At 41.4% G+C, this 24017-nt stretch overlaps 1 protein-coding gene across 5 annotated transcripts in view; it reads left to right on the forward strand.

Annotated features, from left to right (window-relative positions):
• FER (FER tyrosine kinase) overlaps window positions 1-24017 on the forward strand; it is a 475599-nt gene that overhangs the window by 296809 nt on the left and 154773 nt on the right. For all 5 annotated transcript variants that reach the window (XM_069592654.1, XM_069592657.1, XM_069592656.1 and 2 more), the window contains one exon: window positions 22817-22873. In XM_069592654.1, coding sequence (XP_069448755.1) covers window positions 22817-22873 — 57 coding nt within the window. The remainder of the gene's footprint in view (window positions 1-22816; window positions 22874-24017) is intronic.

Consider the following 24017-nt stretch of genomic DNA (forward strand, 5'->3'; position numbering starts at 1 on the left):
TTAGTTTCTATTAATTTACTGAAAGAATGCTCTGATACGGTATTCTGCATATGCTGAGTGTAAAATATATTAGAATATTTTCTTAAACTTTTTTATTGGCCAGTTTCTCCCTACCTGTTGTTGTTGTTCAGTTACTAAGTCGTGTTCCATGCTTTGTGACCCCATGAACTGCAATATGCCAGGCTTCCCTGTCCTTCATTATCTCCCAGAGTCTGCTCAAACTTATGTTCATTGAATTAGTGATGCCATCCAACCATCTCATCCTCTGTCGTCCCCCTTTCCATTAGTCTTTAGTTTATGAGAGATTTCTCAGTATTTATCTCAATTTTTTATAAAATTCCTAAGGCTTTAGGATAACATATATGCCATCTTATAAAACAGTAATAGATAGCTTTTACTAAACTGTAAATCTTACACAGATAAGACTAGTTGAAGTGCAGTGCTTACTTTCCTTAGATTTGGTAAAAGTTGTAGTTGTGGTTTAGTCACTAACTTGTGTGTGACTCTTTGCAACCCCATGAACTGTAGCCCACAGGCTCCTCTGTCCATGGGATTCCCAGCAAGAATCCTGGAGTGGGTTACCATTTGCTTCTTCCCAGCCCAGGGATCAAACCCACATTTCTTGAATTGGCAGGCAGATTCTTTACCCCTGAGCCACCAGGGAAGTCCAGATTTGTTCAGTATTTATTTGCAAACATGACCTTTTGAAACATTTTTTCTAAAAGTTGTTGTATTTTCCTGTTATCATTGTAAGAACTATAATCCAGCAAATAGTTATGAAATAGCAGTGATGTATGTGTCAGACATTACAAGCCAGACAAAGCTCCGATAAGCAGGCAGCTTACCTTTTAGAGGGAGGAGATACAGAAAAGTAGGCTTCCCAAGGTGGTGCCAGAGGTGAAGAACCTGTGTGCCAGTGCAGGAGACACAAGAGACGTCGTGAGCACTTTCCCTGAGTTGGAAAGATCCCCTGGAGAAGGTCGTGGCAGCCCACTCGTCTTCCTGCTGGAGAATCTCTCCAACAGAGGAGCCTGGTGGGCCACAGTCCATGGGGTCGCAGAGTCGGACATGACTGAAATGACTTAGCGTGAACGTACACACACATACATAAAAGTGAACAGATGAGTTAGAAGAATTGTAGTTTAATGTTGCTAAAAAGGAAACAGGTGAACTGGTGAGGTCCTTAGACCCAGAAAGACTTTACACAGCTCCTCCTGGGGCTCTGCGTTGGCACTCCGCCGGGTGTGCTCTGCCTGCAGTTGAGGCACTCGTAGTCCCCAGAATGTGGACTGTGGGACCACACAGAGTTGGTCGATTCCCTTTCAGGGCCTCGAGGGCCCTGATACCCAACCCTACTGCCCCTGAACCAGCCTCCATGGCCCATCCAGGCCCTCGCTCTCAAGGATAGACCGTCTGAAGAGTGACCGACAGGTGCCGGTTGATGGCACACACAGGTGTGGCTTGGATGCTGAAAAGGGGGCATCCACAGGTGTGTACATGCCAGGCTGCTTGAGAAGTGCCGTGGGATCACGAGGGGGACGAGAAGCAGCAGACTTAGAGAGCGAATAAGACTGGGATCAAACTTCTTACAGCATCGAATGTTTTCTTCTTAAAGGAAGCCTTTTTAACGGACGTCTTTTTACCGCATTCCACGTATTGGGGGAGGCACATTTGTCAGAGGAATATAATAGAACGTGTTTTGTGTAACAGTCTGTTAATAGAATAAATAACTTTTACATGTTTGGATAAGTGATACTGGGTCCTCAAAATGTCAGTGACATAATCTAGAAATAGTATACTGTCATTTGAAGTCCATTTTAGATTGGATGGTCAGATAAAGTTTCTTTGAAAAGATAGTTTGACTCAAAGACCTGGAACATGAAATGCATTAAGTATGGTTAAAGTTACAGAGATGAATAAGTTCTAGGTAGAGTGACTTCGCAGTACAAATGTACATAGTTCAAAATCAACAATAACCAGAGAGGTAGTCTATGTAAAGAATGTAAGAAAGCCCTCAAAAGGGGGAGTGATAAGATCAGTGTACAGAGCTGCGGGACCCAGATCTTATCGGGCTGTGCTGTGGAAGAGAGTCTGTTTCATTCTAAGACCAGTGCAACATTATTGGAGATTTTTAATAAAAGGGAAGGCAGTTCTTAATTACATTTTTTAAAAGATTATTTGCAACTGTCTCCTGCATTCAGAATATTTATGAGGTAAGGATGGAAGCATGAAATCAGACTAAAGGACTCTTATAGTGCTCCCAGGGAGAAATGATGTTTACTTGGTCTTCAGAAGTGGGACTCAAGATGGACAGAATGTAGATGTGTTATCTTTTGGAAGTAGACACAACATGTCCTGGTGGGTTGTCTATGGGAGACGAGGCAGAGAAAAGACTCCAGAACAACTCTTTAAGATTTTTGGTTTGAGGAACTGGTTAGCTCGTCAACACTGAAATGGGGAACACTGTGAGAACACAGTTTTTGGAGAGAAGAGTAGAGTTCTGCTATGAACATGGTTAGTTTGAGATAGGATCACACGTTCAGATACAGATGTCAAGTATATAATTGTATGTCCACTATTATATATGTGGAGAACCCAAAGGGTCAACATGGACTGTTTCTTGGACATACCATGCTCTCCCCATGACTTAGAGCCTTTGTTCCAGCTGGGCCTTCTGTCTGGAATATCATTTCCTTGTCTCTGCCTGGTCTCAGACTCGGCTTAAATGCCAATCTGTTCAAAGAGCTAGCTCTGCTTTATTCATTATCTCAGTAATGTTGGTGCTTTTTAATTTACTTTGTAATTTGCAAACGTGTTTTCACTTCTTCCTGCTCTCAAGAAGAGGGGCTGGCTTCTGTCACCGTCTTTAGCCAACACCCAGCACAGTAATGGTCACTCAACAGATACTCGATAAATGCTTGTTGCGGGAAGAAAGGTCTGAACAGGATCATGGTTTGCTTAAAGGGGAGTCGAGGTGCTGGAGATAGATGAGTGTGAGAGATGATGGACTGCCCTTTTCCCAGATGCTTGAGGGATTCTGAGCAAGGAGAATGCTTCAGTTCAGTTCAGTCACTCAGTCATATCTGACTCTTTGCAACCCCATGAATCACAGCACTCCACGCCTCCCTGTCCATCACCAGCTCCCGGAGTTCACTCAGACTCACGTCCATCGAGTCAGTGATGCCATCCAGCCATCTCATCCTTGGTCGTCCCCTTCTCCCCCTGTCCCCAATCCCTCCCAGCATCAGAGTCTTTTCCAGTGAGTCAGCTTTTCGCATGAGGTGGCCAAAATACTGGAGCTTCAGCTTTAGCATCATTCCTTCCAAAGAACACCCAGGGCTGATCTCCTTCAGAATGGACTGGTTGGATCTCCTTGCAGTCCAAGGGACTCTCCAGAGTCTTCTCCAACACCACAGTTCAAAAGCATCAATTCTTCGGTGCTCAGCCTTCTTCACAGTCCAACTCTCACATCCATACATGACCACATGAAAAACCATAGCCTTGACTAGACGGACCTTAGTTGGCAAAGTAATGTCTCTGCTTTTAAATATGCTTAGTGTTCGGTAAATGCTTCCTGTGTGTCAAGCACTGTGCTGAGCTCTTTCAAACTCACATTTAGTATTGGGAGCCACTCTGTACCGTAGCTGCTGTTCTTGCCTTCACTGTGAGGTAGGAGATGGGGCTCTGAGAGGGGAGGTCGCTGGCGTAGTACCGCACAGCCCTGGGTAAAGCCCATGCAGTTTGGCTCCACCGCCTCCTGGCTCCGCCGCCGCAGAGCACAGGGGCCCGGGCTGCAGTGACTTAGATCGCCGCGTTTCTGGAGCCTCTGGACCCGTTGAGGATGGTTCTGATCAATCCCAAGGAACTGTCCTCAGCCCCACTCAGCCTCCCTTGACCAGTATCTGGATCAGAAGTCACTCCACTGAACCCCGTCCCCATCGCCCTGGAGGAGGGCGAGAGGCACCCCTTGTGTGTCTCTTGCCTGTGAGGCTGCTGTCCTCCACGCAGACTGGACATGAGGCCCAGAGGGCAGGCTCTGACCCATTCCTCTTAGACACGCCTCCTCCTGCTCAGGGAGCACTGGGGAGAGAACCAAACCCCCCTGAGAGGGACTCAGCTCAGTGGCCAGGGTATGGGGTAGGGAGGAGCACGGGTAGGGGCTTAGACCAAAAACACTAGACGTTTTCTGTTTTGCTCTCTAGGGATAAAGGTACCGCACAGTCTGTTGCTCCCGTTCTGACTGGATAACAAGCTCCAAGAGCAGAATCTGTACTCTGCTGTCGTTTTAATGAACCCCTGTCCCTTTCACAGTGTTTGCTAAACTCAGTTTCGTCAGCAAAAGGGATAATTATCCATGACATAATGATGGTATTAATGGGTGAAGAATAAGGTATGTCTTGCAGGAATTTGATAGGCCACGTTGAGCCTGCATATTGTTCTAGCTGGCTGGTTTTGGTCATTTCGTTTCCAGAGCGTGGGAAGGGTCTGTATCAGCATGTTTCTTTACTTGTTCCAGCTGCATGTACCCCTTTGGAGGGTGACTTTGGCTGTGAGAGTTTTCATCAAGAAAAATGAGGTGTTCTAAGGTTCAGATGAAAAATGAATTGGAAGATATTAATGTCTACAGAAGGTTATACAGCCTTTTTTTCAATTAATAGTATATTAATAGGAACAGAAGTTTAAAAGTAGGGGATTTGAGTAAACATTAATTAAAAATAAGAATAAAGTTTCCTTTTGAAAGACAGAAGTATACCATACACATAGAGAAAGTATTCTATGAAACCTGCCGATACAATAATGAAATATTTGCTAAGGTGATAAATAAAAGTCTTTCCCAAATAAGAACCATTTGGGAGCAAAGAACTTTTGAATTATTTAGCATTAATTTGTAGAGTATTTAAACAGGTATTCAATTACGAAAAGCTATTCAAGCAGAGTCCATAGTGGCAGACTTCTTTGCATACTTGTCAAAGAGGATTTTTATTCTAAAGCAACCCTGATAACTTTAATGACAAAGCTGATCAAATTCTGAGTAATCCTTGGACTCTAAAAATACACCGTGGCTGTGACTTTGAGTGGAACAAATGTGCTAAGCAGGCTGAGCAGGTAATGAAGCAGACGGACTGAAAAGCTGTGTCGAAGAGAAGAGTAGAGAGAACAGTTACTTCTCAGTGTGAACAGCAGAAAACTCACAGACCCTGGCAGCCACTTGATGCTCTGTGTTGTGGCATTCTGTTAATTATTCCTCCTAAAGATTGTAGTTGGGCTTGTGGCTTCAGCTTAAAAGCTCTGAAGTGTCATGTTGTCAATATGTTCAGAAATTTATCTGCTTTAGGTGTTCAGTTGTAAATTGTGAATCTAAATTGTAGTTAGTTTTCTTTTTAAAGTCTGTGTTTTTTGCCTTTAAAAAATCCATTATCCTGGATGATTACTTCCATCCACTTGACCATGGATGGATAAAGTTTATGTTTTCACTGTTTTGGGTAACTAACTTCTTAAGTTGGACCTGTAATACTTGGCTCTTGCTTGGGAATAGGTTGTATTACTGTATTAGTGAGTTGTCCTGTAATTGGTTAAGGTAGAAGTCATTACTTAAAAAAAAAAAAGTGAAAATATAGCTTTAAAATTTTTACCTCTTCTCCACCCTTATGAAAGAACTCCTTTTATTGAATTTTGAATATGGAAAAGATATGGTAATAGCTAAGATTGTTTGTAGTGTCCCTGGTTGTATTTTAGGTGGGTTTTAGTCCTAGAGAACTGACTATTCATTTAAAGTGTGCTCTTAATCACTGAGTTATCTGCTTAATCTAATTTCAAATAGGTCCCTGTATCCCTGTAAAGCTATTTAAAATGATAACTGTAGGAAGAGATGTATAGCCATCACAGAGCAGTTTGGCGGGGATTAATTGGCATAGCAAGTAACACCATCTGCAGCCTGTGGCAGGCCACCAGGAAGCCCGATTAGGCCCCCGCGGCCCAGGCAGGCAGCGGCTGGTGGTCCTCCACAGGAGAGCAAAGGGGAAGTTGCTTATTCACTACCTTGCTCAGGTCATTTAAAATAGCTACTTTGTGAAGCCGCAGTAATTGTCTCCAATTCGGGTTTTAACATTTTCAAGCTGTCATCGTTTCTTATTTGCAGCTATTTTTATAGCTTATGCCTTCTATTATACCTATTCATGTGCAAAGATGAAGGATTACAAAAGCCTAGTGTTTTCCTGAAAGTGGAAAATATTATTGGTATGACTTAATTTTTTCTTGATTTTTATTTCTTTAAACATTATGGAAAAATTGATAGAGTTACTATGAGAAAATGGAACTTTGTCATATCTCATCTTGTTGGAATAAGTGGTCTGAAGACTGAAGTCATTATTATAGGTTATATAAAAATTTTATAAAATCGATTCATAATTTTGTCAGCTATGTGGTGTTGTTTTACTTAATTGCAACTTAAAATTTTTATTGTGGCTTTATTTTTTGATCCCCAGACTGTGAATGTGCAAAATGTAAGGCTTTAAATTAGATATGATGTAGTCAGTTCAGTGAATGAAGAGCAATCTATGATTGGGTTACATAGGCATTGTTTGCTGGAAACAAGTATATGAAACATAAGTCAAAAATCTTTTAGAACTAGAATTTGAAGTAGAACCCATTGTGTTTCAGTTAATTAAAACTGATACTTGCATGGTGGGCTTCCCTGGTAGCTCAGCTGGTGAAAAATCTGCCTTCAGGGAGAGCTGGGTTCGATCCCTGGGTTGGGAAGATGCCGTGGAGAAGGGAACAGCTACCCATTCCAATACTCTGGCCTGGAGAATTCCATGGACTAGTTAGTTCATGCGGTCACAAAGAGTCAAACACGACTGAGTGGCTTATATTGCATGAGAGTCAGTCTCTGAAGTTTAAAGAATCTATGCATTGCTTTCAATGTATTACTCTATCTTGGGTGGCAGCATGGTTTGTTAGAAAGGACATAGCCTGCAGAGTCAGAAATTTTGGGTTCAAACAATGTTTCTGCCACTTGCTGCCTAAGGAATCTAGCTCTCAGAACCTGCAAGCCCCCAGAGTGTCTTGATAGCTCGGCTACCACCCACTAGTTCAGGCTTTCACTGGAAAGTCTTACATGACTTAATAGGGAGTTATATTCAAGGCCAAGATTTATTGTAGCAGAGTGTACAAGTGAGACAGCAGGAATGGCAAAGGAGAGGTCAAGCTCAGGATTTCTTGCTCTATTTATGGGCATGTCTTTCCACCTACAAACTGCAGAGATATACTCAGGAAGAGACATACTCGGAGATATTCTCAGTATACTCAGAGATATACTCTGAGTCTCGGAGTCCAGAATTCTCCAAGGGAGTGGACCACATACCTGCTCCATGACCAGCCATGGTGAGGACCTCAAGCCACACCAGATGCACAGAACGACTCCAGGTTTATTTTAAACAAGCAAACAGCGTGTTTGGCTTCACCTGCCGTTTCAGGCGTATAAACTAACATTACTTGGTGACATCTGAACAGGGTTAACTAAGAGTGTGCTATCTAGATAAGCAGGAGCCGAGTGAAACTGACATGCTTAAAGAGGTTAACTCTTTACTCGCACAGAGCTAAATGAAAGTTGAAGGGGAATTGTCCCATGAGTTACTTTTCCTATGTCTCGCCTATCCTAACATTCTGCTGTCTGTAGTATCTGGGGTACACAAAACAATTCATTGAGGAGTAGAGAGAAAATATTATAACTGTTTGTATTTATTCTTGATCACATCCTTTTAGTTTTCCTTCATCCAAGAATGTCTTTTTTTCTTTATTCTTAAAAGATAGTTTTGTCTCCTGTAGTGGCAATGGACAGTTCTTTTCTTTCAACATTTTAAAAACTGTGCTACCTCCTTCTGAACTCCATAGCTTTGGAGGGAGAAATCTGCCTTTGAATCCAGACTTTTTCTTTGTCTTCAATTTTCAGCAGTGTAATTTTATGTCTCAGTTGAACTGATTTCTTTGGGTTTATCCTATGTAAATTTGTTTCAGCTTCTTGAATTTGTAGATTTGTGTCTTTGAGCAAATTTGGAAAATTTTCAACCGTTATTTGTTTCAGTACTTCTGGAGCATTACACACACTCTGTCTCTCCCCTCCTTCTGAGACTCTGATACAAAGGTTGGGCCTTTTCTATTGTCCCGTGTGTCTCCAAGGCTCTGTTCCTTTTTAAAAACTTTTTTCTTTGTTTAAAGTGAGTAAATTCTGTTGGTCTGTGGCCAAGTCCAGAGATTCTATCTTCTGTCATCTTCATTTTACTGAATTGCTCATTCTGTCAATTTATTTTTGTTACTGAATTTTTTTAGTATTATGAGCTTCACTTTTCTGGTTTATAACTCCTGTTCCCATTGCTGAGTTAATCTGTTTTTATTTTGAGAGAGTTTGATTGTTGAAGCATTCTTGTAGCTGCTTTGAAATTCTTGCGAGATGATCCCGACGTCTGATCTGTCCCAGTTTTGGTGTCAGTTGACTGTCTTTTCTCATTCAGGTTGTGATTTCCTTGGCTGTGGGTTTGATGGATGATTCTGTGTTGTACTCTGAACACTTTATTTTGTTGGGAGACTCTGGGTCCTATTTAAATCTTCTGTTTTTGCAGGCGGTCACCTGGTTTAGGTTTGGTGTGTAAGACCTGGCTTGCTTTTGCAGGCTGTGGGTTAAGCGACTGTTCACTTCTTGGAGCCGTTGTGGTGTGACTCTGCTTTGCAGGTTTACCTGGTTTCCACCTGCTCCTCTCCCTGTGGTGGGCCACAGTGTCGGGCGTGTCGGCCGCCTGGTGCTTATTTGGCTGAACTCCGCTGCCCGTAAGAACAGAGAGCCCTTCGCGGGCTGGCTGCCTGTGGTTGGGCTCTGTCAGTTCCCTTCCAGCGCCAGCTGCCCCTGTCTGGGAAGGAGATGGGAGTCTTAGCTCTGCGGGGACAGAGGCTTCCCAGGCGAGTCTGCTTCTCTCTGGCAGCATTCCCCTCACCAGCAGCCTATCTCCTTTGGTAATTCTTGGTCTGGGAGAGAATATCGGCTCTGAGACCAAGGGCTTCCCAGTCTTGGCCGCTGTTGTTCTGGGGGCCCTCCTGCCCTTGCTTTCCGAGCCTCCCCCATACTTCTTGGCAGGGCGGGGAGTCTCAGCCCTGGTGGGAAAGAGCGGGTTGGCCCTGACTGCTTGTGTCTGCCAAGCTCCCCACAGCCCCTTGCAGGTGGTGCTGGGTTTACCTGATGCTGGCAGGACAGACGTGTGATCCTGGATGGGAATGGGCCCCCCTGGGCTGTCTTCTGTTGCCACTCTTGAGAGTTAAGCCTCCTTTGTCATTTGGGGGACATCCTGCTGCGACCTTGTCCCCATCCCTGGGGTCCCACATGGCTCACCTTCCTCTTACCTCCATTCAGAGTTCTTTCATTGTCTCTTCGTCATTTCCTGGTTTACAGTTGTGCTTAATGAAAAGCAGCAGGAGCAACTGTATTTACACCGTTTGCCCAGGGACTGCATCACATTAAAAAAAATGTGTGATGAAAGTTTAGAGACAGTTGGGTATAAGATCCAGTGAATACTAGATTGCTTAGTACTTCAAGCTCTCCATGTTATGGTCAGAAAGTATATCTCTCGTTTTTCTACCCGTTCAGTTCAGTCGCTTAGTCGTGTCCAGCTCTTTGCGACCCCATGAACTACAGCACGCCAGGCCTCCCTGTCCATCACCAACTCCCGGAGTCCATCAAAACCCATGTCCGTTGAGTTGGTGATGCCATCCAACCATCTCATCCTCTGTCGTCCCCTTCTCCTCCTGCTTTCAATCTTTCCCAGCATCAGGGTCTTTTCCAATGAGTCAGCTCTTTACATCAAGTGGCCAAAGTACTAGAGTTTCAGCTTCAACATCAGTCCTTCCAATGAACACCCAGGACCGATCTCCTTTAGAATGGACTGGTTGGATCTCCTTGCAGTCCAAGGGACTCTCAAGAATCTTCTCCAACACCACAGTTCAAAAGCATCAATTCTTCGGTGCTCAGCTTTCTTTATGGTCCAACTCTCACATCCATACATGACCACTGGAAAAACCCTAACCTTGACTAGATGGACCTTTGTTGGCAAAGTAATGTCTCTGCTTTGTAATATGCTGTCTAGACTGGTCATAACTTTCCTTCCAAGGAGTAAGCATCTTTTAATTTCATGGCTGCAGTCACCATCTGCAGTGATTTTGGAGCCTAAAGAAATAAAGTCTCTCACTGTTTCCACTGTTTCCCCATCCATTTACCATACTTAACTCTATTGCCTTTAAAAACTTAGGGGTCTACAGTATTGGTTTGAGGGCTTTCTTGGTGGCTCAGTGGTAAAGAATCAGCCTGCCAATGCAGGAGACACGGGTTAGGAAGATTCCCTGGAGAAGGAAATGGCAACCCATTCCAGTGCTCTTTCCTGGAAGATCCCATGGACGGAGGAGCCTGGTGGGCTATAGTCCAGGGGGTCTTAAAAGGGTTGGACACGACTTAGTGACTAAACAACACAAGATTGGTGTATTCACTCTTTTTAGACAATCTGTACTTTTTCCTGTGTATTTACTGAAGCTATTTTCTCCTTTTGGTGCATCGGAATTATAGCGCTGTTCAAGACTTTTCTTTTTACTTCTTTCATAAATTTTTTCCCTAAGTTCTCAAATACAATATGAATTACTTTTTCTGACTTTGAACATCTGTTACTCATGTGACACTTTAACATTTTGAACAGAGTATACTCTAAAACTTTATTCTTTGGAGATGAACTTTCCTAGAGAAGCAGTGCGTGCAATGACATTTGGATTCTTAAATTTATTGGTCATGTATTTAATGTTTGGGTTGTAACCACCTTGTCATAAGGGTCTAATAGAATATACCCTTATGTTCTGAGTCTGTCTCGAAATTCCAGAACTCTGTATCTCCCTAGCGTTTCATCTTTTCCCCTCCAGTGTAGTTGTAACATTGAGTTCCATAGAAGTGATGACTTTTATGGCTTATATCAGAGACTTACTGCCTGGTCTACTAGGAGAAATTTTGGGGGGAATGGAATTAGAAAAACAGACCATCTAGTTTCTAGGAGAAGAAAGTTAGTATCAGTGGAATGATGACAGTCATCAGCTACAGATAAAGAAACTTCGGGATCCCTGACCAACCCCTGTGTTTCACTCCTGCAAAGGTACGCATACCTCTTGTGCTTTTTTTTTTTTTCACCCCAAATAGCTTCCATTTAACCTTTATCTTTTTAAGGATCGTAGGGAGTAGCAAGCACTGTAAGCAACTTCTGAACACCGAGAGCAGGAACTTTATGGTTTTCATAGTTTAGTGGCTTGTAGAAGGTTAAGGAAAAGTTACTCTGAGAAATCTGAGAAACCTTTCTACCTCTTCTGTGAAGGCTTTTTATGCATGTTTACATGGACCACATGTATCTCAGTGTTCTAGCTCTAGACTGTTCATGCTTCTGAGTCTTTATTCTCCATATGCTTATGTTAAAGCCTTTGAGAACAGGAACTGAGTTCAACTTACCTTTGAATTCACATATCTTTGAATTTCTAGTGCACCTCAGTGTTTGGTTGTGTGTGTGTGTGCATAAATATGAAATTAGGATGGATTCAGAGCCAGGCTGAGTTGTATCTCAGCTTCCATTGTTTCCTCAACATGCTGTTTCACTGTTTTGGCTCTGTTTTAGTAACCTGTCATAGCCTGGTGTATTCCAGACTGTTCTGTATCTTCTTGTGTATTATATTGTGTCTCAAAGTGAGTCCTGGAAAAATCTTTCCTACTAGTGTCTTTGCAGTATAGACTCCATTCTTGTGTATTATATGAAATAGACCAGACCTTTTGACTGCCCAGTCTAGAAGTCCTGCTTTCTTCCAAAAGAGTCTGACTGCCTTGTGTAGTTGTTTTCCCATGGCAGTGGCGGGGGTGCCCTACTTTTCACTCTTCTGTGCCTCATTTATTTGCATTCCTTTCAGAAAAGGAAAGGAAAGCAAAAAAAAAAAGAATCTCAAGACTATTTTTTTGCAATTCTGGGACTAGAATGGATGAAGTTAGAAGTTATAGTCTATAATGAATTTATTGAATAAACTTCCATGTTTCTTTTATACAAATTTCTGTGATTTAAGTACTTTCTCTGGTATTTATTGTGAAATGTTGCATTGTGAGAAAGATTGACATATAAAGATTCACTCTAATATAAGGAATAAATTTAGAAATTGCCAGATGGCTTAGCTATGAATTTCAACCTTGTTTCAGAGAAAAAATTTACCTTTAATTCACTCTGTGAAGTGTTTTAATCAATATTGCTATTTTTTTTTTTATTTTATGTTTCAGCATCTGCTTCTACTTTTGTCTGTATTTACTAATTTATTTCTGAAAGCCAAAGGTTTTCTGAGAAATAAGAACTAAGGTTTGAGTTACCAAATAGAATGGTCATGGTATTGTGCTTTTAGAATATGGTGCTAGAATTGGGTTAACTCCTAATGGACCTTTTAATCTCTGCTGCTTTACTTAAAGTTTATTCTTATATTTGCTTTGAAATATTGTGTAAAACACGGACAGTAGGCCTGGTTCGTTAAATTCATTTCTTACAACTGATTTTACGTATGAATTATTCACATTTTCTTACAGAATTACCGTTTTCCCTAGAAGTATGTGATTTACAAGGATTGATCCCATTCACAGATAAGAAATTTGGCCTCAAGATACATCATTCCTAAGAATATGACATTAGAATATTTAATTTTTCAAATTTCTATTTAAGGCAACTTTAAGTGTCCTAAGTATTTAAACAATTCAGTGTTGAAAATTATTCTTGGAAGATTTTTTTTAGGTGTCGGTAGTGTTTTCTAGCAGTGTTTGTCACTGTAATTCTTACGTCTCTTTGATAAGACTTAAAGTAAAAAGTGAGGTCACTCAGTCGTGTCCGACTCTTTGCGACCCGATGGACTGTAGCCCACCAGGCTCCTCCATCCGTGGAATTTTCCAGGCAACAGTACTGGAGTGGGTTGCCATTTCCTTCTCCAGGGGATCTTCCCAACCCAGGGATCGAACCCAGATCTCCCGCACTGCAGGCAGACGCTTTACTGTCTTAGCCACCAGGGAAGCCTTAGAGTTAAATTATCTGTTTGGAAATTCAGAAGTATTAGGTGCATTCCAATGGCTTTTGGGGGGATAAGTCATTATATGCTGATTGTACTAATCTTAAAGAATATGAAGACTACGGGTATTACTGCCAGAGCCCACTGGAATATTCTCTTCTCCCAAGTGATGAGACACCTCCTCTCTTAGGGTGAATTCCAGATGCACACTATGTCATAAATCTCCTAGTGAAAGGTCTCCTCGTGTCGTAAGTCTCCTAGTGGAGACCGTGGAAGCACAGGTATGTACTGTATTACAGAAAGGTCCAAAATGAGGTGACTAAAAAGATACTGAATGTTACATTAATGTAATAACTAAATATTAAGATAAAACCCCAATGTTAATAACCTGTTAACTGTATTGAATATTTGTCTAGCTTACCTCCATCATCTAGTTGTTTGGCTTAGCTGTTAACTTAGAATTGCCCGTTTCTTTTTTGTCTTTAATAAAGTAGGTATGACTGGTGTTACCTTTCGAAATGTAAACAAATATGTTTTTACATTCAGTGAGTGGTTTAGACTTTGCGAACAAGTGTACACGTGGGGGAGACGTACGGACAGAAGGAGTAGCAGCTCTGTACTCTGCTAAAGATGGGATTTGGCGCGGATAGGAGGGCAGGAAGTTCCGGAGGAGAGGCGTCCTTTAGGGTGGTGAGCCTCTGGGAAGACCAGGGCACACGGGTGACACGGTGCTGCCAGCTCAGTGCTGTCTCGTGCGAACCTCACTCACACGAGCCTTGACATGTGCTGCAGGACTGTTTCTCTTGGTTGCCTTCTGTTCAAGGGTATGAAAACTGGGGAGCTCGTGAAATATTAAAATCTCAGTATGTAGTGCTGGGAAGGCTGGACAGTTATGTATAAAACAATGAAATCAGACCATTCACTCAAAATGGTCACAAAAAAAGTAAAGACCTGAAGGTAAGACATGGCACCACAGAACTAGACGAGAACATGGACCAAATACTCTTTGACACAAATTGTAGGAATATTTAGTTCATTCTGTCAAGGCAAAAGAAATAAAAGCAAAACCAAATAAATGGACCCTCATGAAACTTAAAAGCTTTTGCTCAACAAAAGAAATCATTAACAAATCCAAAAGATAGCCTATGGAATGGGAGACATTATTTGTACATGATTCCACCCACAGAGGGTAAATATCTAAAATATAGACCACTGATAAACTCACTATCAAAAATGCAAGCAGGCCAATTAGAAAATGGGCAGAAAAGCTAAATAGACTTTTTTCCAGTGAAGACACAGGCACATGAAAACATACTTGACTTCTCTGCTGCTGCTGCTGCTGCTGCTAAGTCACTTCAGTTGTGTCCAACTCTGTGCGACCCCATAGACGGCAGCCCACCAGGCTCCCTCGTCCCTGGGATTCTCCAGGCAAGAACATTGGAGTGGTTTGCCATTTCCTTCTCCAATGCAGGAAAGTGAAAAGTGAAAGTGAAGTTGCTCAGTCATGTCCGACTCTTCGCGACTCCATGGACTACAGCCTACCAGGCTCCTCTGTCCATGGGATTTTCAGGCAAGAGTACTGGAGTGGGGTGCCATTGCCTTCTCCGACTTGACTTCTCTAGTTATTAGCAAAATGCAAGTCAAAACAGCAATGAGGTGGCATCTCACTCCAGTTAGAATGGCTGTTGTCAAAAAGTCTACAAACAAGAAATGTTGGAGGTGATGTGGAAAACAGGGAAATCTTGTTCATCATTGGTTGGAATGTAAATTGGTGCTGCCATTATGGACAACAGTGTGAAGGGCCTTAAAAAACTTAAGTGTTGCCATGTGACCCAGAAGTTCTACTCCTGAGCATATATCCTGAAAAAACAAAAACTCTGGTTCAAAAAACGTACATGCACCTCAATGTTCATAATAGCACTGTTTACAGGAGCCAGGACGTGAAAACAGTCCAGGTGCCTATCAACAGATGACTGGCATAAGAAGTGGTTTATGTGCACAACAGGATATTAGTCATAAAAAGACGGAATTATCTTTTGCTGCAGTGTTGGTGAACACAGAATATTATGCTTAGTGAAACAACTCAGAGAAAGATGAATACCACATGGTATCACTTATATGTGAAACCTAGAAAAAGTACACAAATGAACATAAACACAAAACAGAAACCGACTCCCAGACAGACAGAGTTTACATCACCAAAGTGTGGAGCCAGGTTAGTAGGGTGGATTAGCAGGTACAAACTACCATACATAAAACAGATGAGCAGCAAGGATTTACTGTATAGAATAAGGGATTATACCCAGTGTTTTTCTGTATAATCTGCACTGTGCTATAGTAGTTACCTGCAGCTAACACAGTATTGTAAATCAACTATATTCCAATAAAAAGTCCAGTGCTAGACTCATTTACCGGTATGGTTTAGGAGCATGTTTGCTCTCCTGTGTCAGAGAGGAATTTCGATATAAGTATTTGACACTACAAAAATGAAAATAACTCTAATAATTAAAAGATAAGCAACCGATAGAAAAAATTATTCTACACGTTCATTTCTTACATTCTAGTCTTGTATCTACTTGTAATGCAGTGATTTACTGATTTTTTTTTAATGTGCCACTAAAGCACTGATATATCATTAGAGTAATAATTAGGCAATGCATGCTTATTATTAATAGTCCTAAAGCTCTTTATTATGATAAGCTGCGTTCATGAAGTTTACCCATGGTTTATTTTTTTTATCATTAAGAAATAGTCGTAAATTGAAACTTGGCATTATTTACTAACACAATTTTGGGGACCACAAGATTTAAGGGAACAGAATACAAATAATCTTGACACATCCTAAAACTTTGACTGAGAAATGTTGCTACGACAATCATCTTTTAAAACTGTACCGAAGATTACTCATGAAAATAAATGATGAGCTACACTCTCAGTGTAGACTTCTAATTGGGCACTTGGACAACAGCTTATAGTTCAGCTAGAAATTAGGTTGAAATTCTGGGAGGTGAGCGAGCTGGAATCAATCTCATTGCCACAGAGGAGGTGTGCAAGCTCTACGCAAGGTGTGCTCCAGGGAGGGTTCTCGTAGCTCTTAGCTGAGTTGCCTCAGTGATTCAGTTGTCAGAACTGCTTCATTGACCTTCCTGTTCTGTAATTCAAATGAAAAACTTTTTGGAATTGATTATAGTAAATATAACAGTTAAAGGTCTCAGTGAGACTTTTCTGAAAATTTTTGCCTCTAGGGGAGTTCCACAATGTGGCATGAATTGGCTCTTTGATAACATAACATTCATTTATCATATACTGTAGATAAATATTTAAGATTTTAAAAATTAATGGCACTTACGTTATAGATAGTATGTTCTTAATTTGACTCTTCTTTTTAATTACATGATATGATATATGTATTATTTAGAGTCAGAAAAGTATTATACTACTGAGCTTTATTTTAATGTAATATTCTTTACCACACTGAAGAGACCAGTGAAATCAAAACAGAATATGTTGGAACAGTAGGCCAAAAGACAGAAGACTGAAGCTCTTAACTCTCAAACTTAGTACCTGTGTGATCACAGTCAGACTCTTATCTTCTCAAGGCTTCGGTTTTCAATGTGAAGTGGAGATGATACATTCAATCTAATGGAGGTTCTTCTGAGATTCAGCAAGCAAGCGTGTCTGGGAACATGTTAAAAATGCGTCTCTAGCTTTTCTTTATGAAAGTTTGGTTTTCAGACAAGTGGCGATACTTCCTTGCCTTTGCTTGTTCTATGTGTGACTGCGTGCCCAGTTGTTCAGTTGTGTGTGACTCTCTGTGTCCCCGTGGACTGCAGCCCGCCAGGCTCTTCTGTCCATGGGGTTCTCCAGGCAGAAACACTGGAGTGAGTAGCCATTTTCTCCTCCAGGGGATCTTCCTGGCCCAGGGATCCTGTGTCTCTTGTTGGTAGGTGGGTTGTTCACCTCTAGTGCCACCTGGGAAGCCCCCTTGCCTGTAGTGTGGGCTGGCTTTAAATCTGCTCTTAGGCAGTTTTAAAGAATATTCTGATCAGTTGACAAAACCAGAAATTCTTTTTTTGGGGCAGGGGTGTGCCACAAGGCTTATGGGATCTTAGTTTCTGACAGGGGATAAAAGCTGGGACCTTGACAGTGAAATCACTGAGTCCTACCCACTAGATCACCAGGGAATTCCCCAGAAATTCATAGTTTAGAAAATGTATTCAGGTCTTAGAGTTTCCTTCCATTCTCCCTTTTCAAAATGAGTTGTCCAATTTAGACCAAATAATTTGACGTTTCAAAAAAAAATTTTTTTTCATTTTCATAGGTAACTGATAAATGGAGAAAGTATAAGTTTCTTTCATCATAGTAATGAAATGTTAGTACTTATGAATTAAAGCATAAAACCCTAATGTCAAGAATATTTGAATAGTCTAAATCAAGTATTTCATAGCTTTTGCATCAGGGAAATTTAATCATTAGTTTTGAATGTAGGTCTGTAGATATAATGGTGATAAGTCGCTAGCAAGCAGATGAAACAAAACTGTTAACTCTGTTCATTACAGTTTTGATTCATAGTTTCATGTCTTTTATTTCTATTGACTTGCGCTTCGGTGCAGCTTTCGTTTTCACGCAGTGCTAGTAAATCCGCGAAACCAGGGGAGACACTGCTACTCATGTTTCTTACAGGCAGCGCGTCCATTCCTCTTGATTCTTCTCCGCATTCAAGGTGGTTGCACAAATCTACTTGCCCCTCTGTAGAAAGCAGGGCAAAGACAAAGATAAGAATATGGGGTATAATCCCCATGTGCGCTCAGTCACATCTGGCTCCTTATGATCCCATAGACTGTAGCCCACTAGGCTCCTCTGTCCATGAGCTTTTTCCAGAAAGAAGACTGGAGTGGGTGCCATGCCTTTCTCCAGGAGATGGTCCCAACCCAGGGATCGGACCCACATCCCCGCATTGCAGGCGGATTCTTTGCCTTTCAGCCACCAGGGAAGCCCTGTAATCTCTGTAGAACATACCAGGTCTGGGACAGTTGCTGAGGAGTGAGCTGCAGCTGTTTCTGGCAGTCCTTCTGAGTGTGGCTTTTCTTTCCTGTGTGCTAAGGGGAGAAGAGAGGTCAGGAAAGATAGTGGGCAAGTCAAGGATCCAGTCTCCTTCAGCAACTCTCCATTCTCCAAACTCTATGTGACTCAGGGTCTCTGTTCCCTGCCTTACGTTGGAATTATCTTCTGAGGAGTTTCTGCCTATTGACTTTCTGTTTTCCCCAGCGATAAAGTTATAGAAAACCTCCTTTGTTACCATATTCATCACCACCCGGGTCAGAGGCGGCGTGTTCAGTGATGCTCTGGTGTCATCGTGTATCCCAAGTTGCTTGCCTTTCTCGACCGTTCAGCAGCCCCAGCAGGAGTATTTCATTTACTTTGTAAGGGAGGAGTTGGATCGTTGCCCTCTTCAGGGATGTGTCAAGTGCTGCTGCCTTTTTCCAGGTTGACAGATTGGAGTTTGCCCCTCTGTCCATATTTCTGCTAAATTGCAGCTATCAAATTGTCACTGGATTCCCTTTGGGTATTTTGTCTCTCCCTCTTACAGACAGACTCACAAATCTAAATTCTGAGGCTCTAGGCTCCTTCCTTCTGATCTTCGTTTTTAGCTAAAACAGATTAAGAGCAATCTTACTCTTTACGGACTCCTCCTCAATAGCAGTGCTTTGGATATCCAGTTAGTCTTCTCCCCAGCTAACGTGCTTTTCTGCCCATCAGTAGAAAGGTTATTTTCATGACTTCAAACCAGGAGTGACCCCTAGATAACAGCCATTCTGGCGATAATAAGTGTTCCAGATCCCCTTTCTGCTGTTACAGCCCTAAAGATGACTGTAGCATCGCTCATCTTTAACCCCAGGTAACACCGTGAAAGTGAAAGTGAAGTCTCTCAGTCGTGTCCGACTCTTTGTGACCCCATGGACTGTACCTGCCAGGCTCTTCTGTCCATGGGGTTTTCCAGGCAGGATTACTGGAGTGGGCTGCCATTTTCTCCTGTTTACCATCTGAGCCACCATAGCCATTATTTAAATTACAGATTTAGGGACCCTTTCCCAGACAGAGGCTCTTCAAGGCATTTCTTTTTTCTGATAGATGTATAGTTAATTTACAATGTTGTGTTGGTTTCTGGTGTACAGCAAATTAATTCTGTGTATATTCAATAAGACTTTTTATTTATCTATTTTATGTATAATAATTTATATTTGCTGATTCCATGCTCCTAATTAATTTACCCCTCCCTACCTCTTTTCCTCTTTGGTAACCATGAGTTTGTTTTCTGTATCTGTGAGTCTGTTTCTGTTTTGTAAATGAGTTCATTTACATCATTTTTTAAGACTCCACATATAGGTGATATCATATATTTGTCTTTCTGTTTGACTTACTTCACTTCATATGATAATTTCTAGGCTTATCTATGTTGCTGCAAATGGCTTTATTTCATTCTTTTTTATGGCTGAGTGATAACCCATTGAGTGTGTGTGTGTCTGTGTGTGTGTGTGTGTGTGTGTGAGTGTGTGAGAGTGTATTGTGTGTGTGAGTGAGCCTGTGTGTGTGTGTGTGGGAGTGTGAGTCTGAGTGAGTGTATGTGAGAGTGTGTGTGTGTCTGTGAGTGTGTGTGTCTGTGTGTCTGAGTGTGTGTCTGTGTGTGTCTGTGTGTGTGTGTCTGTGTGTGTGTGAGTCTGAGTGTATGTGAGAGTGTGTGTCTTTGTGTGTGTCTGTGAGTGTGTGTGTCTTTGTGTGTGTCTGTGAGTGTGTGTCTCTCTGTGTGTGTGAGTCTGAGTGTGAGTGTGTGAGTCTGAGTGTGTGTGTGTCTGGGTGTGTGAGTGTGTGGGAGTGTGAGTCTGAGTGTATGTGTGTGTGTCTGTGAGTGTGTGTGTGTGTGAGTCTGTGTGTGAGTCTTGAGTGTATGTGTGAGAGTCTGTGTGTGAGAGTGTGTGGGAGTGTGTCTGAGTGTGTATCTGAGTGTGAGAGTGTATGTGTGTGTCTGTGTGTCTGAGTGTGTGTGTGTCTGTGGGTGTGGGTGTGTGTGTGTGAGTGTGAGCATGTGTGTGAGTGTGTGTGTATGTATGTGTGTGGGATTGTGTGTGAGTCTGAGTGTGTGTATGTGTCGTCTGAGTGTGTGAGTGTGTGTGTGAGTGTGTGTGTGTCTGAGTGTGTGTGTATCTGAGTGTGTGTGAGTCTGAGTGTGAGAGTGTGGGTGTGTGTGTGAGTGTGTGAGAGTGTGTGGGAGTGTGAGTGAGTGTGTGTGAGTCTGAGTGTATGTGAGTGTGTGTGTCTGAGTGTGTGTCTGAGTCTGAGTGTGTGTGAGTCTGTATGAGTGTGTGTGTGTCTGAGTGTGTGTGAGTCTGAGTGTATGTGAGAGTGTATGTATGTGTCCGTGTGTCTGTGAGTGTGTGTGTGTCTGTCTGTGTGTGTCTGAGTGTGTGAGTGTGTGTGTGTCAGTGTGGGTATGTGTGTGGGTGAGTGAGTGTGAGTGTGTGTGAGAGTGTGAGAGTGTGTATGTGAGTATGCATGTGTGTGGGAGTGTGTGGGAGTCTGAGTGTATGTGTATCTGAGTGTGTGTGTATGTGTCTGTGTGTGTGTGTCTGAGTGTGTGTTTGTGAGTCTGAGTGTGTGTGTGTGTGAGTGTGTGTGTGCACACACACCACATCACCTCTGTCCATTCACCTGCCCACGGCCGTGTAGGTGGTTCCTGTGTCTTGCCTGTTGTAAATGGAAGGCGCTTCATCCTGATGGTATGAAGTGGCATCTTACTGTGGTTTGTTTTTGTGTGTTACTGACTGATGATGTTAAACACCTTTTGATGTGCTTATTGTCTCTTTCTCCCTCCTCTTTTGTTAAGTATTCTACCTAATTTCTTAAAATTCAGTTGTTTGTCATCTTGTGTTTGAGGTATGCGTTCTCTGTGTTACATAGAAATGATTTGTCATGTATATGTGTTTCAAAAATGTTCTTCCAGATAGTAGTTGGACTTTTCATTTTTTTTAAATGAGATTTTGGGGAAACACATGTTTTTAATTTGATGAATTCCAGGGTTTTTTTGTGTGTGCTTTTTGTCTCCTAAGAAATCTTTGCTTACACACTTGGTCATGAAGATATTCTCCTGTGTTTTCTTCCAGGACCTTATAGTTCTAGTTTTATACTTGGGTTGAAAGACTTGTCATGAGGCAGAAAACTTCCCTGTATCCTTCTAGATTCTCTGGCTAGTCTAACATTTAAATTGACACAAGACAGATTAACAGGAGAAAAAAATCAAATCTAATTTTGCACATATACATAGACATGAGAAGTTTAGAGTTAGGAATCTAAAAGATATATATGCCATCCTGAGCTAAGGAGTGTATAGGAGCCGGAGGCTTCAGAGACGAGGAGGGTAACTCTCAGAAAAGAAGAGCAGGTGTTTAGCAATTGGATGGTTGCCCTGTCATTCAGGTAGGTCATGAAAAGTTATTTCTGGTCGTGACTGTTACTGTGGGCAAATCACCATATTTCAATTCTTAAGAGGGAGGTAAAAATTTCCTTTGAGTCCGCAGGGTCTCCATTGCCTTTAGTTCAGAATAATCCAAATGCCAACGTGGCACGTCTTGAGGACGCCTGTTAGGAACCCCTGCAGATCATACATGTAAAGTGTTCTTTCAAAGCAATCATGGTTGCTCCTTTTGTTGACCTGTCAGAGGGTGGTGGCTGGGTACAGAGTGTTTCAGAAGGTAAAATACTTAACAACGGCTGTCCAGGACACTTTAAAGCCATGGTTGGGGTGAGTTTTTACTTCAAGATGTTTGACTACGTGTCGCAATTGGTCCGATAGATCACAGTTATATTTCAGTCTATGTAATGGGGGAATACTATGCTTTAATGCAAATTCTTTTACATAAAGGATAAAACGTATCACCCCAGAATTTTTCTTTCTTCGCCACATTTTTCCTTCCCGCCTTTCTGCAGTCTGTCTCCTACCTCATTTCTTCCTTTTTTAATTTATATGTCTTTCTGCCATCACAGCATTGTGTGCTGTCATAGCTGAGACTTCTTAGATGATAAACTATCCCCTAAGTAGTGATTAGTTCTTGAGGTCAGGTGATGGCGTGTTCTTTCATTCTGACGCGTTTGCATCGTTGGTCTTGTGTGCTTTGATGATACTGTAATTGATGTTTGTTGCTTTATTATCATATAGGAAATTACTTCGGAAAGATGTGGGACTATATTCACTCTAATAGGCAGCCATAACTCATGACCAGCTGTGGAAAAATTAGATCTTAGGAATGTGGTGTGGGTAGAAAAATAATTCTGTATGATGAAGTGAGGATTGGAAATTTAACATTGCAAAATGAAATTTCCTCATGTACTGATGATACAACATTCTGAAATGACAAATAATAGCATAGCCTAAGCTTTATGGTGGGAGGAAAGTGTACGCTGTGTTCTAGTTACAGGGATACCATCATTTTGAAGTCTGAAAACTCTGATAAAAGTTTGCTATAATGTAGATCTTAAAGTTCTGTTCTGTAGTAACACTTCTTAAATCTGTTTTATAACCTCTTGAGGTTACAGCTTCTTCGTGTGCTGTTGATTGAATGGTATGAATGAAATATCCCTTAGGTCTGTTGGCCACGGCCTCAAGTGCATCTTACAGCAGTTGCGTTTCTCACCTAAGCTAAAAAACCGTTCTTTCTCTTTGCCATAGGATAAGAAGTGGATTCTCAATCACGAAGATGTCACATTAGGAGAGTTGCTGGGCAAGGTATGGAATGACCAGAAGTCTTTATAGTGATTGTGAACTCTGTGGTTCTTTGTTTCTTCAGTCTTTCTAATACTCCTGCACACAGCAAGGTACATTCACACGTGAGCCTAGAAGAGCACAGTGCCGTATCTGTTACAAATACTGTGGTGTTCATGGAAAAAGAAGTGTGAAAGTCTTTGAAAAGTTTAAGGATTACCTTGACTTTTTAAAAAATAATATACTGTAAATTTTCCTCTGAAAGGATTAAAAGCCACAATAATTTTTATTACATTGTAGTAAAACCAAAACTAGTGAGCTGAGATTTGGAGAGGAACTGTGGGGTGATAAAAATGTGTACACCGAATAGTCTTACTCCATTTGTGTCTGGTTACACACGATAGTTCAGGAAAAATGCAGCCCTGCTCTTAGGGATCTCAGGACATGTGTAGAATCAGTACGTGGCAACACGGGCCATGCTGTTTCGATCTGAAAGGGATGTGCACAGGACACCTGTCTCAATACACCCATTCTGTGGCTAGCTCAGCTGGTGGCCGCAGGAAGTAGCTATATATGGTAAAAGGCACTTTCCTTCAGACTGGTTGGAAGTTTCTTCCAACTCATAGGCAGTATGAAAATATATTATATCTAATAATAATGACACATATTTAATAATCAGAAGGGTTATTTGGACATTGATTGCTGATTTATAATTGAGTTCCAATAGACAAGCATTAACGTCTTCATCGATGGCTTAATTAGTGAAGTTTGAATTGAGTTGGGGTTCATAATACAGTGGAAAAAATAGTGTAAAATCCAGATAGGGAAAACTGTTACTCATATACTTCTGAGTGATCAGTACTAGAATTTAAGGCTCAGCATTTCAAGTAAAGAAATAAATGATTATCCATTACTTTTCTTGATTCAAATGTAAACTGGATGAATTGACAGATTTCCCCTATTTTTTAGCCTTGCTATGTGTTAAGGAAGTGAATCACTGTTGAAACAATCTACTTTGCAGAATTCTTATTATTTTAAAAATATTTTTCCAAATAGAAGCATTAAATTGCTATTAGAAAACAGCTTCTATTGATTGCTAATACTTATTTAGTAAGTAAATTCTAAAGAATTTCAAGCTATCGTAGCTATTATGTTTATTTTCTCTATT

Source organism: Ovis canadensis, chromosome 5, assembly GCF_042477335.2.
Source record: "Ovis canadensis isolate MfBH-ARS-UI-01 breed Bighorn chromosome 5, ARS-UI_OviCan_v2, whole genome shotgun sequence".
Lineage (NCBI taxonomy): Eukaryota > Metazoa > Chordata > Mammalia > Artiodactyla > Bovidae > Ovis > Ovis canadensis.